Genomic DNA, 13,174 nt, shown 5'->3' on the forward strand with positions numbered 1-13,174 from the left:
AAATATGTTTCCTAGTGGCGAGTTACGAAATGCATTCACTCCTATGGGCGTTTACTAGTGCTTCTAAAATATTTTCTTGTGATGAGAATTTTGTTCCCTTGGGATTTCGTTATCACAAGTTTTAACTGTATGTAGAGTTTTTCTATAATGCCACCTATGCCCTCTGCTTGATTATTTTCAGCGAGGTGTTTTTCATCATAATATTCAGTCTAACCAAAGTCTTCATGCTGTTGTGCATGTCTCCATTGTTGGAAGTGCAGCATGGTTTCAATAGTCTTTCTTATTTGTTATGAAGGTGACAAAAACACGTAGCAAACTGAAATTTTGTTTTTGACAAATGAGTCCGTGTACCGTAACTTAGCCACCACTGCCAAACGACTACAACTATCAGCACTGCACGCTGTAAACGGAGTCGTTACGTGAATGAAGATTCGGCTAAAGAGGAAGCTTATTACGGCCGGACACCTTGTTTGCATGAGGGCGTGGCGGTTGTTTGCTTAGAGACGTTTTAGAGTGCCCAGTCTCCATTTCGGTTTCAAAGAACACCGAGCTAGGCAGGAGCAGTTCCGGGGCGCGTGTTTTACAACTGTATGCTGGAGAACGCGCAAGAGAGAGAGGAGACGCCCATGTCGTCTGCTACGGCGCTCATTGGCAGTGGCAACCACGAACGTCATTTCCGCGTTCAGTTTAAATTTTTCCTGTTTTTTGCGGTCGCCCCGCCAGCAGCCAAGGCCGCCACGGACTCGCCGGTAGCGCCGGTACTGAGAGCAGCTGTGTGTGTGGTGTGTTTTGTGAATCGGATTGCTTTTGGGTTGTTTCCGAACTACTGAAACTTTAAGTAAACAGCATCGGGCAAACTGCTTCGGGCGTGTACTGAGAGCAGCTGTGTGGTGTGTTTTGCGAATCGGATTGCTTTTGGCTTGTTTCCGAACTACTGATACCGTAAGTAAACAGTCTCGGGCGAATTGCGTAGACAGACTGCCCACAAGACGTATTTGTTTGCAGCAGCCTCGCTAGCATCAGGGCTCGCTTTTTCTCATAGATCCCGCAGCATCTTCGTCACGGCCCTCAAACGCATGTCAAGTTTTAATCCGGTCGGCTTATTACGCTGTTGCAGGTACGGCCGTACGTCACCGTTCATGTATTGACCGATTTCGAGGCTACCGACGGTATTGCCTACACGATCGATACATATCGTTAGTAGCGAGTTTAAACTATCATGTGCTCATAATACGCCCAAGTCAGTTTTTTAAGTGCAGCGAGAGTGGCGCAAAAACGTAAAACAGTTGTTCAATCACTGAGTATGTCCTGTTCTAAAATAAACTGCCTAGCTACTTGGCATTGCAGTGTCGGTTCGTGATGCCTGCCGCAGATTAGCGGACTTTGTGCAGCAGTCATTCTCCAAAATACTGCACGTGTATAACTTGCAGGAGACCATGGGTAATATTTGAAGCGAAATCGGAGAGATATGGGGTATTGCAGCGCAAAACAAAAATCAGATTTGACATGTGTGTGGCTCCCAACTGTATCACTGTGATGGTACTGAGCAGCTTAATACAATGGCGAACAAAAAAAAAGATGCATTGCAGGCAGATGGTGCAAAATCAAACAGAATGAGGGTTAAGGGTGGCTTTAGTTTTCAATAAATTTCTGCAACAGTATGTTCGTTTATGCCAGATGTTCTATTTGTATTACTTCCAAGGCACGAGGGCGCTGCAGGAGGGAGTAGAAAATTCAATGCACACAAATAAAGTAAGCATTAGTAGTTTCTAACTTTACAGTGTTACCTATATGGTTGCGTGCTTCAGAGAGGATCAGGCGTTTTATTATAAGTAAGCAAGAACTAATGGACAGAGAAAGTAAAAATTCTGTGAATAATATCAGGTTCCTCCTGTCTCAGCAATTTTTTTATTTTTCATGGCACCCAACTAATTTATTATTTCTATGCTTCCACATTAAGCCTTCGCTGTGAGTCACTCTTGCTGCCTTTATGTGGATGGCTTCATACAGGTAACATGCATATTCACAATATGCTCCCAGCAGTTCTTCTGAACTCTGGGACCTGCTAATGTGATAGTTTTACAGTATAGCTCTTCCACAACTGTTCTAATAAACTTGACATATATTGACATGAACACGCTGCGCTCAAGTGTAAACAGTGTTTTCAGAAGCAGAATGTTCACCTACATTAGCGAACTGAACTGGGCCGGTTGGTATGTACATTATAAAATGTTGTATTTAGACAAGTCGCACCGATCTGTTTAAAACTCGCAAGTAAAAGCAAGCACTGAAAACTGCTCAAAACATGAACGGCAGCGTACGGCCGTTAGAATGGGGATTCAAACTACAACTATGGGTGGCTAAAACTTAGGCATGAGCTAAACACGCATGGCGAAAAACGAGCTCCCCACGCTATGGAACCCAAAGGCCACGGCCGCGTACGTCTCGCTCTAACGCGTAAATCTTGTCCGTCTACTACTCGTCGTAATGCCGCGAGTGCGCAGATGCCGCCTGTCCACGCAGTCAGCCCCGACACTGTTTACTTATGGCTTCAGTAGTGCGGAAACAACCCCAAAAGCAGTCGAATCACTGGCATATTGACACAACGCAGCACCGCGATCACCCGCTTTTCACCCCGCGAGTATGGCGACGGCGGCGAGAATATACGAGGGCGTCAAGCGTTGCGCGGAAATGACATTTGCAGCGGTGGTCGCCAATGAGCGCCGTAGCAGACGACATAGGCGTCTCTCTTCTCTCTCGTGCGTTCTCCAGCATACGATTGTCAAACACGCTTCCGGGGCAAGGTTAACACAGGTCCACCGTAAACTTGTGACGTGAGCGCTGCGAGCGTGCAGCGCCCACCTCACAGCACAGCTGGAGCACAAGCGAAGCCGCAGGTGCCGAGGAGGACGTCAAAGGTATTGCAAGTGCAAGGCGCATCCCAGCAACGAGCCAGCACAAGCTCGTGACGTAGGTTTGTTTACACTGCCCTGTGTTGATGTCGGTGCAGCGAGAAGCTCGGCATCTCTGTCGTGTGGCGTAAACTTCAAAAGTGATTTTAAGTAGTATGTTCTAAGCTATGTTTGTCCTTGATATCTTATAGATGTGTATGTCTTCACAAAAATATATCTCACCTACGAAATTTTCTGTCAGTGGTTCTTCAACGTCCACCTAAATCTAAAATTAAGTTTTTGAAACCTGAAGATGACAACAGTTCCTATCAAGAAACCGTTTCATTGACAGCTGAGATCTGTAAATGTATCTGTTGCAAAGAGATTACTGGCAAGTGAAAGCTCACGTCCTAGAGCATTTTCTGTTGTGTAAAAATAGTCCAGTAACCCCAGCTGCAATGACACGCATGCAATCGGAAGTTCTAGAAACAATAGTGCACGACGAAGTTGTCTCGAATTTTCTGTACAGTGCGTCATAGTCATACAGTTTATTTTTTTCTTTAGAGGCCTGTTAAGCCAAATTAAAGATAAATTTCGCAGTAAAAAAAAGGTGTGTTTTTCGTCTGCTGGCACACTGAGTGGCCAGCTAAGCTTGAGGTCGTTTAATTTCTGTATGTGCTTTGTTTACGAAAAAAAAAAAACATTCTCAAGAGTGCCAAGCTTGATTTGTGTATGTGCTTCAACAAAACAGAATGCAGATATATTACCTAAAAGGAGCGGGTCTTTCGGCTGCGACGTACCAAAGCAGAAAAAATACAAGTGTCGCATGCGGGGGCCATTTCGCTGGGTGGTCTTTCTGTTACCGTGGCGCCCATAGTGGTCGCTGCTGGATCTATGTTAAACCGAAGCGGCAGTTTCGTGAGCGGAAGAGCCATTGAGGTACTGCATTTTCTGCTACAACCCGGTGTCACGTTCGTGTCCTTTATCTGCCATTTCTCTGGTGAATTTCATTGACAAATTGGAGCGGCTGACGTACTGTGTGCCGGAACACTCCTGTCCGGTGGAGGGGGACCGAAGGGAATCTAGCAACGGAACACAGGTGCTTTTGCTGGAGCAAATGGTAGGGGGCGGTAGCGCACATAAAGCACAAGTTGACACTGGGATGCACCAGTCATTTTTCTTCCGAGACGCGACTCATTTTCACAGGGACCTCTTGGAAAGCGTGTTGGTTGGTCACGTGGTACGCTCTGGTTGGTCATGTGGTATGCCACGTACTGTGCATGCGCGGGGCGCTTGTGACCTTGGGTCGAATTCGCTGCTTCTAGTAAAAGTTGTAGTAAAAGTTGTAGTAAAAGTTGCTTCATAGAGTGTATCTCGTGACAGAGCTGCTCCTGATCTGCCAATGAAACATGCAGGAAGTACCCTCAGTCTGTCAATAGAACAGACTTGCTTCGCATGAAGCAGAGAAAGTGCTACGGCAAGTGTTCCAAATCTGCGAATGGATCACACTTTTGATTTGGCTTATTTGAGCCCATGTATGGTCATCATGGAATGGCTGCTGCATGTGTTGATCCCACTAGCGCTGTTAGTATGCCAAGTTGTGTTTGGTGTTGGGAGCTATTGAATTTGGGATATTTGTGGAAAGTCTGTTGTAAAGGAGTGCTGGCCTTTGTCAGTTACATACAAATGAATTTCGTACCTGAATTCTTTGCATACCGCGTTTACCTAATCAACGGAAAAGATGGGAAGACCAACATGGCATCACAAATTGCTATGTTGCATCAAACTGTTCATTGTAAGCACATCTGTTGTGATGAGGTTATACTGTATTACAGTGAACAGAATCAAACTAGCCCTCCTGGAAGTTCTTCTGTCTTTTGTTTTTTAATTGACATGCTAACTTTTTTTCTTTCTTTGTTTTTCAGAAGCAGACAGCTGTGGCTCAGCCACGCCTGTCGGTAGTGCTTCCACAACCAGTCAAGACGCTGGTGTTCTTTGACCTTGAAACAACAGGCCTCCCCTCGAAGTACAAGCGAGTCAGCATTACCGAGATTGCCTTGGTGGCCATAGACAGGTGAGGGTCACTCGCTATTCTCAAGTACATTTGAATAGATTCTGAGCTTTTATGTGCCAAAGCTATCATTTATTAGGAGGTATATTGTACATACCGGGAACTTACCAAAGTGAAAGTGCACTGGTGTTTTTGCACTCCGCCCCCATCTAAATGCGACGTTGTGGCTGGGAATCAAATTCATGGCCTCGTGTTTAGCGTTCCAACACGATGGCTGCTAATTTTCAATTTTGATGGTGAGGTGGGAGCAAGTTTTTCTGGTTCAGAGCAATAATATTCCAATGATAAAGTGAGGGTGAGAGTTTCATGTTCCAGTGGAAGAGTAGGAGTGGATTCAGAGCAGCACTCACTCATGGCGAATTCCCCTCAAGTGGGAGCAAGCTTTCTTACACCACAGACAAGAATCTGCATTCCACTGGTATATTCGGAGCAAGCTTGCGTTTTCAAGTGGCAGATCCATAGCAACACACTCGTCGACTGAGCATTCTGTGTGCTTCTTCTTGCAGTGACGGATTTGCCGGAACTCCGAAAGTGCCTTGCCATCATTTCCAGTACAGCCGTGCAGCTAGCTTGTTTTCAGCGTTTTTTTTTTTAGGCAGTGTCTAGTCACCCTGTGCATTTGTTTACAAATTCCTTAAATAGCCCCGTTTAACTCTGTTGTACCATACGTGCTGCTGCTGGTTTGCTCCTCGCTTTGAGCGACAGCGAGAGCACTAATTCTGCTAGCAGTAGCAGCAGCGAGGATGCCGAGCCGTACGTGCTATATGAAATTATGTATAAGGAAATATTTCCTGGCCACCAAAGATAATTGGCTACGGCGAGGAAGTGTTCGGTACTGGTTCAGTAACATATGCGGAAACAACTTTCGTAGTAACCTCGCAGATCTGGCTTGGCGCAATCCGAGTGCTCACTCCAGGATTTCAGCGGGCGCTCTGGATCTACCAGTGGAATTTGCCATTAATGGAGCAGAAGTCGCTCTGCAGAAATCAACACAGTGTACCAGAATTTTGTATGGCCCAATATACTCGTTTACCATACCTCGTTCGCAAGCTAAGTGTTGTATTCGTTGTTCTGAAAATACATCATTTAGAAACAGAAATATTTTCTTTCTGACAAAGTGTAAAAAGGGTTTTTGCTGATTTTGTATGGCCCAATATACTCGTCTACGCTGAGATTGCTAGACGTGCTCGCCCACAACACGATGGAGGAGCTCATCGAAGCCCACCTCTTTAATCAGAGAATTCGGCTCAGTCACACGGAGCACGGACGAGCTGTCCTACGCAAGATAGGATGGCAGATCCAGCCAGTACCCATCAAGGCGGCCCTTCCGGAGGACTGGAAGACAGTTCAAACGAAGCCCCTTCCCCGGAACCTGACACCGGGCAAGGACGACGAGAGGCGCACTGTGTGGGCCAAAGCCATGGCCCAGAAGCTGGAAGAGAACCCCGGGGTCATGTACGCGGACGCTTCACTCCGAAAACACAGTGACCGTGCTGCGGTAGTGGTTGCATCCATTGACAGGCTAATCGTCAGCGGGTATTTGAGGACAAGACCATGCAATTGCCGAGGAAGTGGCCATAGACCTCGCACCCGTACAGCCGAGCGTAGACACGGTGGTCACAGACTCAAAGACTGCCCATGGAAGCTTCCGCAGGGGGGTAATCTCATTCATGGCACGAGCCATTCTATCCAAGTGCAAGCCTCTGGGAAGAGCCGTAGAGCTCATGTGGGTCCCGGCTCACTCGCAGGTACCGTATAAACCGCACTATAGGTCGAGTGGGAATATAGGTCGACCCCCCAAGTTCAGGTTACCGAAAAGAAAAAAAAAGGAAAACAACCCAAAACTGCCGAACCACATTTATTCGCGAATTGGGCGCACCGCATCCCGATCGTCGGAGCTCCCCTCTACCACCATCGCAACTGCTCCTATTCGTCCGACGAAGCACCACTGCCTTCTGAAGACAAGAGTTTGTCGCTGGCCGCCTCCCACACTGCGTCGTCTTCAGTGCCATCCAGCGAGTTGCTGATGCAACGTTTCTTGAAAGAATTTTCCACCATGGAATCCGGCAAGGAACGCCAGGCGGAAAGCACCCAGCCACAAACAGTCGCAAGCGGAGGCCTCTGTAGGCGGCCCGTCGGTGTCTTGGGGTTGTCGCCGGACATCCACTCTTGGTATTACAGCCGCACTCGGTCGAGCGGCTGGAGGGTGGACGTCATACCACCTGGTATCACGGCGAAGTCCGTTTTCCCGCCGCCGAGTGCGCGTTTCACTGCGTCGGTCAAGTGAAGTGGCCACAAAACGCATCCAACACCAGCATACTGCGAAGACGCAGCAGTGCACCTTGCCGACGGTTCCACACCACTCGTATCCATTCGAGCATCATGGCCTCGTCCATGTATCCCTTTTTGTTGACGCGAGCGACAACACCGGGCGGGAACACTTCCTTCGGCATTGTCTTGCGTTTGAAAATGACGAAGGGCGGAAGCTTTCTACCATCTGCCGTGCATGCCAGCATGACGGTGAAGCGCGAGTGCTCGTTGCCAGTGGACAGCAGCTTCACATCCTTGGCGCTGCGCTGCGTGATCGTGGTCGACGAAGGCATGTCAAACCACACGGGGGTCTCATCGGCGTTGCCAATCTGCCCCATCATGTAGTCGTTCTGCTCCCGAAGCCGGTTCACGAAGCGCTGAAAGTTTATGAGCTTGTCCTCGAACTCCTCCTCCGGCAACTTTTGACAGATGAATGTGCGCCGCCGGAGAGAAAATCCTTTGCGTCGCATCAATCGACGCACCCAAGAGTTCGGTGCACGAAACTCTTCTCTCGTGAGCCCAGCTTCCCGAGCGAGTTCCATGGCTTTCTTGCGAATGGTACCCACGGTCACTGGCAGCAAGCGCGCACAAACTTCCCGCACAAAGTTTGCTAGCTTATCCTCCAGCTGCGGATGAACGGCACTTCGTCCACGAAACGACATTTTTCGAGGAATGCACATCTGCAGCTTCCCTTTCTGCTTCTGCGCCTTCCAATCATCATCATCATCATCAGCATGACTACGTTCACTGCAGGACAAAGGCCTCTCCTATGTTCCGCCAGTTAACACGGTCCTGTGCTTGCTGCTGCCAATTTATACCCGCAAAGTTCTTAATCTCATCTGCCCACCTAACCTTCTGTCTCCCCCTAACCCGCTTCCCTTCTCTGGGAATCCAGTTAGTTCCCCTAATGACAAGTGGTTATCCTGTCTACGCGCTACATGCCCGGCTCATGTCCATTTCCTCTTCTTTATTTCAACTATGATATCCTAAACCCCCGTTTGTCCCCTAATCCACTCTGCTCTCTTCTTGTCTCTTAAGGTTACACCTACCATTTTTCTTTCCATTGCTCGCTGCGTCGTCCTCAATTTAAGCTGAACCCTCTTTGTAAGTCTCCAGGTTTCTGCTCGGTAGCTAAGTACCGGCAAGATACAGCTGTTATATACCTTCCTCTTGAGGGATAGTGGCAATCTACCTGTCATAATTTGAGAGTGCTTGCCGAATGTGCTCCACCCCATTCTTATTCTTCTAGTTACTTCAATCTCGTGGTTCGTCTCTGCGGTTATTACCTCCCCTAAGTAGACATAGTCTTTTACAACTTCAAGTGCACTATTACCTATCTCGAAGCGCTGCTCCTTTCCGAGGTTGTTGTACATTACTTTCGTTTTCTGCAGATTAATTTTAAGACCCACCTTTCTGCTCTCCTTGTCTAACTCCATAATCATGAGTTGCAATTCGTCCCTTGAGTTACTCAGCAATGCAATGTCATCGGCGAAGCGCAGGTTACCAAGGTATTCTCCATTAACTCTTATCCCTAACTGTTCCCATTCTAGGCTTCTGAAAACCTCCTGTAAGCACGCGGTAAATAGCATTGGGGAGATTGTGTCCCCCTGCCTTACACCCTTCTTGATTGGTATTCTGTTGCTTTCTTTATGAAGCACTATGGTAGCAGTTGATCCCCTGTAGATTTCTTTCAGAATGTTTATATATACTTCATCTACGCCCTGATTCCGCAGTGTCTGCATGACGGCTGATATTTCTACTGAATCAAACGCCTTCTCGTAATCTATGAAGGCTATGTATAGAGGTTGGTTATACTCTGAGCATTTCTCTATTACCGGATTGATAGTATGAATGTGGTCAATTGTTGAGTAGCCTGTTCGAAATCCTGCTTGTTCCTTTGGTTGATTGAATTCTAATGTTTTTTTTACTCTGTTAGCAATTACCTTTGTAAATAGCTTGTATACTACAGAGAGCAAGCTGATTGGCCTGTAATTCTTCAAGTCCTTGTCGTCTCCTTTCTTATGTATTATGTATTAAGACGATGTTAGCGTTCTTCCAAGACTCTGGTACTCTTCCTGTCATGAGACACCTCGTAAACAGGGTGGCTAGTTTTTCTAACACAATCTGTCCTCCATCTTTCAGCAGATCTGATGTTACCTGATCCTCACCAGCAGCTTTGCCTCTTTGCATGCTCTCCAAAGCTTTTCTGACTTCTGCTATAATTACTGGTGGTGTGTCATCTGGGTTACTGCTAGTTATAGTATTAAGGTCGTGGTTGTCTCGGCTACTGTACAGATCCCTGTAAAACTTCGCTATTTTAACTATCATATCCATATTGGTAGTTATTTTGCCTTCTTTGTCCCTTAGTGCATACATCCGACTTTTGCCTATCCCAAGTTTCCTCTTCACTGCTTTGACGCTTCCTCCTCCGTTTTTCAGAGCGTGTTCAATTCTCTCCATGTTATGCCTTCTTACATCGCATACTTTACGTCTATTAATCAACTTCGAAAGCTCTGCCAGTTCTATTTTGTCTGTTGTACTTGACACTTTCATGATTTGACGCTTCTTAATTAGGTTCTTCGTTTCCTGGGAAAGCTTGCCAGTGTCCTGTCTAACTACCCTGCCTCCAACTTCCACTGCACACTCTGTAATGATACTCGTCAGATTATCATTCATTGTATCTACGCTAAGGTTGGTTTCCTCACTAAGAGCCGAGTACCTGTTCTGCAGCGACACTCTGAATTCCTGTACTTTCCCTCTCAGTGCTAGCTCATTGATAGGCTTCTTGCGTATCAGTTTCTGTCGTTTCTTCTTCAAGTCTAGGCGAATTCGAGACCGTACCATTCTATGGTCACTGCATCGTACCTTGCCAGCCACTTCCACATCCTGCACGATTCCTGGGTGTGCAGTCATTATAAAGTCTGCACACCCAGCGTGCACCCTCCTATAGCACACGCTTTCTTCTGATACACCAAAGTGGCGCTGAGCAGCCATATTCCCGTTCGCTTCTGCGAACTTAACATCTTGTTTAAACGCAGCTGAGTACTGCCTCCTCGCACCGCTGGACATATTCAGTGAACGAAAAAAAAAAGGCCACTAAAAATGCAGCGCAATGTCACGCGGAGCGAAAACTCGGAACAGATCGGATGCAAATCACGAACACAAAGAAAAGACTGCGATTGGATTTAGATGCGGATATGGCCGCATCTGGCTTCACTAGCTTATGCAAGCCATATGTTGCCAGACAGCGTTGCACTTCTGGCTACACACCGCTATATAAGACGAGGGGCGACTTTAGCTTATTATTTTATTGAAAAAATCTCGACTTATATTCCGGTTTATACGGTAGCACGCAACACCATTGCCGACTATCATGCCCGAGAAATGTCGATCCGGGCCAAGCATGAGCCGAAAGAGCTACCACACCCAGTTAACATCTTTCGGGACATTACCTAGATGTACCTAAAGGGAAGGTGCAGACTACCAGAACCGCAAAGACCTGACCGGGAAACAACAGACGACACTGCGTCGAGCGCAGACCGGATCGCTTGCGCATCCCGTACTGCTGAACCGCATGTACCCTGCGAAACACGACATGCTCTGTCCGTTTTGTAAAATAGAAAATGGCACCCTGCCGCACAGCTTGGCAGAGTGCACAGAACTTAAGAGCCCCCACCGTTCCTTTCCTTTGACACCCCGAATCCCCAACCCCTTGAGCGATGGGAGACCTACCGACTTGGCATGCACTGGCGGACAGGGGCCAGGAGCTGCTGGATACATGCGGGTTCTGCAACTAGGGAACCGCCCCGTCTGGTGCCTGCACGCACTACCAACAGTGTTGGCCCCAATAAATGTTAATTCATCATCATAGTATGGCCCCTTTCTTCTTTTACACATTTACTTGCTGGTGGGTGGTGCAATGGTTGTATTTGTGGTGTGTAATTGCTGATAACACGGGCCAGCAAACAGAAGTGGATGATTACACAGGGTATTCTCGATAAATTTTCACCCGGATAATAGAACTTCCTCTTGTGCTTTGCTCTGCTGTGAGTAGCTGTGTTCGAATTGCAGATTATGAGGTGGTGCTCTACGCTAGAGACAAAGGCTCACTTGAGTTATTTGGCTGCCCTGAATCCGAAATTGGAATTCAACATACCGTATATACTCGTGTAAGGGCCGCACTTTTTTTTCGAAAATTTTGCTAGGTGCGGCCCTTACACGAATCAGGCCGATTTAGTACAGGCAGTACAGGCCAAAGGTCTGTACTGTTTATGCAACAGTAGCAGAGTGCAAGAGTCACAAATGACATGCCAGAAATGTTTTTATTCGGATTCCATTTCGCTGTCCTCGTTCTCGGAGGAGCTCGCCTCGGCGTCCGCGTCTTCCCAGAGACGGTCATCTTCGGTGCCGTTCATGGAGTTCGAAATTCCCGTTACCTTGAAGCTTTTAGCAACTACTTCTACTGACATGGCACGCCACGCATTCAAAATCCATTCACACACCTGTTGGAGCGACGCCCGCTTCAGCCGTCCTGTAGGGGTCTTCTCGTGGACGCCTCCAGCCATCCATTCAGAGTAACATCGGCGAAATTCCACTTTGAATGGTCTGTTGACGCATACGTCGAGCGGCTGCAGCACACTCGTCAGGCCACCGGGAATGACGGCCAAGTCCGTACGAGTTGCGGCAACTCGGTTCTTGACGCGGTCGGTCAAGTGGCCCCTAAAGCTGTCCAAAACAAGGAGGGCTTTCCGTTGTAACAGCCCTCCAGGTCTGTTTGCCCAGACGGTCTTAATCCAGTCAACGACCAGTTCCTCGGACATCCAGCCCTTCTCTTGCGCACGTACGACGATTCCCTGAGGGAACTTCTCTTTTGGGAGAGTCTTCCTTTTAAATACGACGTACGGCGGAAGCCTCCTGCCGTCTGCCGTGATGCACAACATCACAGTGCACCTTTGGCGTTCTGCACCAGTCGTGCGCACAGACACACTTTTCGCACCTTTTAAATCCACTGTGGTGCTTTCCGGTGCATCGAACCACACAGGTGTCTGGTCCGCATTCCCAATTTGGGACAGGTCGTATTCATGCTCCCTCCTGAGAGCATTCACGAAGCGATGAAACTTAATGACGTGGTCTTCGTACTCGCGCGGCAGTTTTTGGCAAATCGTCGTTCGGCGCCGAATAGAAAGCTGGTTACGGTTCATAAACCGCGTAGCCCAGCCCCGACTTGCCTTGAATTGTGCCGGGGGTATTTCCATGTGGCGAGCGATGCTGAGGGCTTTGACGCGTATCATGTCAGTCGATACGGCGTAGCCGTCCCTTCGTGTGTCGACGACGTAGTTGACGAGCTCGCTTTCGAGTTGCGGGTACTTGCACTTTTTCCCGCGAAACGCCTTTCGGCTCCTGTTAGTAGCGGCGAGGGCATCTTTCTGATTCATCCAGTAACGCACGCGCTTCTCATCGACGTCGTAGTTTCGTCCAGCTTCCCGCTTCCCGTGCTCCTCGGCATAGTCAATCACTTGCAGCTTAAATGCTGCAGTGAATGATCTCAGATGCCGGCCCATCGTCCGTCACGTGCGCTGGCTTCTGCAGGGTTCACTACAACCAACAAAGTGACACCGACGACACCGATCTGAAGTCGCGCTGCCAACGTATCGACACGATGCTAGGAACGATGCCAACAAAGAGGCCGCACAAGGCAAATATGGCGGCGCGCTGTCAACAGCGTGGTCGGCGCGTCGGCGGAAGTAGAATAAAAGCGGAAAAGCGTGCAGCGCCATCTGGCTGTAAATGAACTAACTACACTTTTCTGGCGGGACATTTTGAACTTTTGTTTTTTTTTTTGTCGAAATATCCGCTTTCAAAGTTGGGGTGCGGCCCTTACACGAGGGCGGCCCTTACACGA

At 48.1% G+C, this 13,174-nt stretch overlaps 1 protein-coding gene across 2 annotated transcripts in view; it reads left to right on the forward strand.

Moving 5' to 3' along the window:
• The window catches only part of LOC119161062 (three prime repair exonuclease 2), an 86,688-nt gene that overhangs the window by 10,158 nt on the left and 63,356 nt on the right, over nt 1–13,174 (forward strand). For both annotated transcript variants that reach the window (XM_037413394.2, XM_037413393.2), the window contains exon 3: nt 4,817–4,965. In XM_037413394.2, coding sequence (XP_037269291.2) covers nt 4,817–4,965 — 149 coding nt within the window. The remainder of the gene's footprint in view (nt 1–4,816; nt 4,966–13,174) is intronic.

Source organism: Rhipicephalus microplus, chromosome X (genome assembly GCF_043290135.1).
Source record: "Rhipicephalus microplus isolate Deutch F79 chromosome X, USDA_Rmic, whole genome shotgun sequence".
Lineage (NCBI taxonomy): Eukaryota > Metazoa > Arthropoda > Arachnida > Ixodida > Ixodidae > Rhipicephalus > Rhipicephalus microplus.